At 44.8% G+C, this 5,643-nt stretch overlaps 1 protein-coding gene across 1 annotated transcript in view; it reads right to left on the bottom strand.

Moving 5' to 3' along the window:
- The window catches only part of CCDC136 (coiled-coil domain containing 136), a 29,345-nt gene that overhangs the window by 17,900 nt on the left and 5,802 nt on the right, over positions 1-5,643 (bottom strand). Inside the window, exon 4 of the mRNA XM_008063591.1 lies at positions 1,801-2,124. Coding sequence (XP_008061782.1) covers positions 1,801-2,124 — 324 coding nt within the window. The remainder of the gene's footprint in view (positions 1-1,800; positions 2,125-5,643) is intronic.

Here is a 5,643-nt window from a genome sequence, read left to right as displayed (position 1 = left end):
AAAAAAAAAAAAAAAAAAGAATTCTAGCTGGGCGCAGTAGCTTAAGCCTGTAATCCCAGCACTTTGGGAGGCTGAGGTTAGAGGACTGCCTGAGCCCACAGGTTCGAGACCAGTCTGGGCAACATGGCAAGACAATAAATAAAAAATTAGCTGAGTGTGGTGGCACATGCCTGTAGCTCCAGATACTTGGAAGGCTGAGGCGGAAGGATCGCCTGAGCCCAGCAGGTCGAGGCTGTGGTGGGTGTGAGTATGCCACTGCACTCCAGCCTGGGTAACAGAGTGAGACTTCAACTCAAAAAAAAGAATTAAATCTCTTAGAACACTGATTCTACTGATATTTAAGGAATGCTAACTTCTCTCATTTCTAATTAGAATACACGACCTATCTTACCTGCTGGAAGATTCAACACCCCGAAAATGACTTCTAATGCTTTCTCTTAATTCTAATTAGCACTCCTTAGAATACTGCAAATTACCATAGAAGGAAGGCAGGAAACTAATCTTTAATGAAAACTAACCATGCGCTAAGTTAACCATGATGGTTTCAGCTTCAGATGCAGTCAGTGTGCAAGTGCTTTCAACATGCTTCCAACTTCACCAAATCCCCAAAATAGCCCTGTAAGACTTTGTCTTTAAATAAACTTTAAAATTTAGAATAGACTTAGATTTACAAAAAAGTTGCAAAGACAGCACAAAGTTCCCTGAAGGCATTCTCACCCAGTTTCCCCAATTGTTAACATCTCACATTACCACGGTATACTTGTTACTAAGTGTAACAAGGAATCAATACTAGTATATTACTGTTAACTAAACTCCATACTTTGTTTGGGTTTATCTACATTTCCCCTAATGTCTTTTTTTCCCCCACTAAAAAAGAATCTCATCTAGCTGTAAGGTTTTATTAACCAATTTTGATTCCATATCTCAGATATGGAAACTGAGGCTCAGAGAAAGACCATAACTAGACCACATTCATCCTGCTAATTAGTGGAGCTCAGTATCTGAACTCATGTCTGGTGACTCCAGCCAAAACCTCCCTTGTGCCAGCTCCCTCTCTTAGTGCCTCGAGTCCAAAGGCTCTTCTGAGAGGCTTGATTCAGCTGGGGAAACTTGTAGGCCTTTGATTCCTAGTTGACCACCTCTGCTTGACCTGGCCAAATATAGGGCCTCCATTATGCCCAGATCATAAATCTAGTCTCAGAATAAAGGCAGACTCTCTGATGTCATGAATCCTAGCAACTAGCTGGGCGACTCGCTGTCTGAAAGCAAAGTTCTAAGCCTTTGAGTACCTCATGTATTGCTAGGAATAACTTCCCTTCTTCTCTGTCTTGTGCTCTGATTTGTTGCCTCTAAAGCTTCTACTTTGGAGAGGGCTAAAAGAGTCTAAGAATTAGCATCCTGGGACCTGGGAGACAGGACCAGAAGTCTCCAAAAAGTGGTCTAGGCAAAGTGCTATGATGTCAGAGCAGTAGGAAGAGCTTCCCAAGGTGACAGGTACTTCCATGCCCATCTCAGAACTGGAAACTTTCCCAGGAAGAACTTTCCCACAGTCAAATCAACAAAGACCCAATGGCTCACTGAAGAATTCCCAGGGTACACCTCCAGGTGCTGTATCTTTCACCACCAAGGGCTAGTTGTGTAACATCTGGGTTTTCTCTCTTACAGTCTTTAATTCAACCTGGACGATTTTTCTAGAGGTTACCAATTCATGCTCTAGCATGTTCTAGCGTTTTCCTATATATTATCTCCTCTCCTCTGCCTGACTACATTGACAGACCTGAGAACGGTTGGCTCTCCTACCTTGCAACCCGGAGAAATCCGAGAGACTCAAACTAGTGGAGGTGTCAGAGTTCTTCATTTCCATCTCCGCACGGAGGGAGGCAATCTCCATCTCATAATCTCCACGGATGCGGTCCATGTCTTCAAGTTCCCTCTGCATCCGGCAGAGATCCTCCTGCAGGGAAGCTATGTCACTCTCATGTTCAGTCGCAGAATCCTCTGCTGCCTGTCGCAGATTCTGGATCTCAGTCTGGGCCAAATGCAATTCTCGTTCTATTTCCTTAAGTTCGCATTCTTTCTCACGTTCTAGTAGGGAAATCTCCTCCCGTAGAGACCGCAGCTCACCTGCAAAGCCCAAAGGCCAAGATGGTCAAGACGGAAGTGAACTCATCCCCCATGCTCTAGGTGCACAAAATTAAAGATAACTTATGGCTGGGCTCGGTGGCTCAGTTTGTAATCCCACACTTTGGGAGGCCAAGGTGAGTGAATTGCCTGAACCCACGGGTTTGAGACCTGCCTGGGCAACTTGGCGAGATCTCATCTCTACAGTAAATCAAAAAAATTAGCTGGGCATGGTGGCGTATGCCTGTAGTTCCAGCTACTGGAAGGCTGAGGCGGAAGGATCGCCAGAGCCCAGCAGGTCAGGCTGTAGTGGTCGGGAGCGTGTCACTGCACTCCAGTGTGGGCCACAGAGTGAGACTCCAACTCAAAAAAAAAAAAAAAAAAAAATCGTAACTTATTTTTTGTCTGGCCACTCCTGACAACCTAGTCTCTACCCAATCAGAGACATACAGACCCATATGGTATGGGATAAAAGAAATCCCTAAGAAGGGAAAAGAGTACGATTCCATCTAGGAAGGGACAGCAGAAAAGTAGCTTTTGAGGCCTAGCACCAAAAGCAACAACTTAATCCACTATAAACAAAAGTATTAAGTGTTTCTAAGGAATTGCCTGACAGTTAAAGACCTAACCTAATTTATAGTATTTTATTGATGCCCTAAGTCTTTCTAAAAATTATCTGATTAAAAAAAAAGTACACATAGGTCAGGTGCAATGTCTCATGCCTATAATCCCAGCTTTGGGAGGTTGAGGCAGAATTCTTGAGCCCAAAAGTTTGAGACCAACCTGGGCGACATATTGAGACCTTATCTCTACCAAAAAAAAAAAAAAAAAAATTATTCAGGCGTAGTGGCACACACCTATATAGTCCCAGCTACTCCAGAGGCTGCGGTGGAAGAATTATCAGAGCCCAGGAGGTTGGGGCTGCCTGTGATTGTACCACTGCATTCCAGCCTGGGCAACCGAGTGAGACTCCAACTCAAAAAGAAAAAAAAAAAAAGAGAGAGAGAGAGAAAGAAAAAGATCAAGGGAAAAAAAAAAATCACATAGATCATTTTTACCTATTTGCCCTGAGAGCTTAGAAATTACAAAGCCTCTGCATTCCCATGACCTGCCTGTGGTAAATATTGGACCCAAAACAATGTGCATTTAGAGTTCACAGCTGAAACTCAAATGTAAGTGCATCACATGGTAACCAAACATGGGATAATAACCTTTAATAACCTAAATGTTGATCAATAAGAGACTGTTGAAACTGATTACCATTAAATAAAATATCATGCAGCCTCTTAAAAGAAAGTAGCAGATCTATAGTGAAGACACAAAAAGGTTTCCATATTAACTGGAAAGAAAAAGGAGCTGTAAGTGCCAGGCACGGTGGCTCACATCTGTAATCCCAGCACTTTGGGTGGTAGAGGCGAGAGGATTGCCTGAGCTCAGGGGCTCGACACCAGTCTGAACAACATGGTGAGACATCATCGCTACAATAAATCATAAAATTAGCCGGTGGTGGTGCACACTTGTAGTGCCAGCTACTTGGAAAGCTGAGGTGGAAAGATCACCTAAGCCCAGCAGATTGAAGCTGCAGTGGCCATGAGTGTGCCACTGCACTCCAGCCTGGGCAACAGAGTAAGACTTCAACTCAAAAAAGAAAAAAGAAAAGAAAAACAAGCTGTAAAACATATGGTTGTATCTCATTTTTGCAAAAAGTATTTATGTATAGAATATAACGTGCAAATAAACAAAGACATAGAAAAAGGCCTGGATAGGTCTATGCACCAAACCATCAAGAGTAATTGCTTCTGAGTGGGCTAGCAGGTGATGAGGTGTTTTACTATTCACATCATATCTGTCTGTGGTGTTTAGATTTTCACAAGTCTATATTTATAGATGTATTTTTTTAATTCTCACAATATATGAGAGCTCTATAGAGCATCTCAGGGTTTCTGGACATGGGTATTCATCTGGGATCAAAACCTAAAAGTGTATAGAAGCACTGACACTAATTGTGAATTTAGGATTTGGGGTTCAGAATTAGGGGATTAATGTGGGTCAAGACCTTCCCACAAACCCCCTGCAAGGTACATTGTCCCATTGCCTGCCCCCACCCCCTGTACCTTCCACTCACCATTCAAACTTCAACTAGTAAATGTTCTCACAGCACCTTGTACTTTGCAGTGTGTATGCGTGTGTGTACTTGGCCTCCCCTCCCCTTGGTTATTAGTTTTAAGAAGGCAGAAGCATGTCTGTCTGTCCCCAGGATCTGGCATTGTGCCTACATAATGCACCTCAATAGATACTTGTTGTATCCAGGCATAAATAAAGCAGGTGTTTAGCCACTCAACAAACTTTTCTTTTTTCTTTTTTTTTTGATTTGGAGTCTCATTCCGTCGCCCAGGCAGTAGTGCAGTGGGATGCTCATGACCACCACCTGCTGGGCTAAGGCGATCCTTCCACCTCAGCCTTCCAAGTAGCTGGAACTACAGGCGCATGCTACCACACCCAGCTTATTTTTTGATTTATTGTAGAGACAAGGCCTCTCCAAGTTGCCCAAGCTGGTCTCAAACCCCTGAGCTCAGGCAATCCTCTCACCTCAACCTCCCAAAGTGCTGGGATTACAGGCTTGAGTCACCATGCCTGGCCTCATTCAACAAACTTTTACTGAGTATCTCATCTGTGTACGGAATTACATGTTTGGGTATTTTTTAAAATTATTATTAGAAGAGAACCTAAGCCGGACTCAGTGGCTCAGCCTGTAATCCCAGCACTTTGGGAGGCTGAGGTGAGTGGATTGCCTGAGCCCGTGGATTAGAGACCCGCCTGGGCAACTTGGCGAGACCTTATCTCTACAGTAAGTCAAAAATTAGCCGGGCGAGGTAGCGCGCGCCTGTAGTTTCAGCTACTTGGAAGGCTGAGGTGGAAGGATCGCCGGAGCCCAGCAGGTCAAGGTTGCAGTGGCTGCTCGCCGCCACTGCACTCCAGTTTGGGTGAGAGTGAGACTCCAATGCAAAAAAAAAGAACCTAGACACTTGAAGAAGGAAAATGTGGGCATGCATCAGATGTGAATGCGGGGAGGTCAGGGCATCTCAGGGGAGACCTCCTGTTCTACTCTCCCGAGTCTCTTGCCAAACCTTCCTGCTCGAGAATGATCCCACCTGTCACCTCTCCTGGTCTGTTCAACAAGTATTAAATGATGACCTCTGTGCTAAGCCCACGCATCTCCACTTAAGAGTCTCTGACTTCCTATTTGAAAGGAAGAAAGTCGCTGGTTGATCCCCACTACTGACAGCACAGGGGGGTCCCAGTCTTGGAGAGCATTGTGAAGGTGACACAGGAGGAAACCGGTCATTGGGATGAAGGCCCTGAAGGCTGGGATTTCTGGGGAGACAGACTAACCTCCACTTCCCTAATATGCCCTTGACAGGAGGGTTCCAATCTCCCTGAGGGCTAGAGCCCCTGCAGTCTGGCCCTAAAATATGGCATTCTCAGATCTGCTGCGGAAAGGAAGGTGCAGGGTGGCCTTGG

The sequence above is a fragment of the Carlito syrichta genome, unplaced genomic scaffold (assembly GCF_000164805.1).
Source record: "Carlito syrichta isolate Samal-C Ts95f unplaced genomic scaffold, Tarsius_syrichta-2.0.1 Scaffold306949, whole genome shotgun sequence".
Lineage (NCBI taxonomy): Eukaryota > Metazoa > Chordata > Mammalia > Primates > Tarsiidae > Carlito > Carlito syrichta.
The sequence above is the reverse complement of the archived record's forward strand: the minus strand, read 5'-3'. Positions and strand labels throughout refer to the sequence as shown.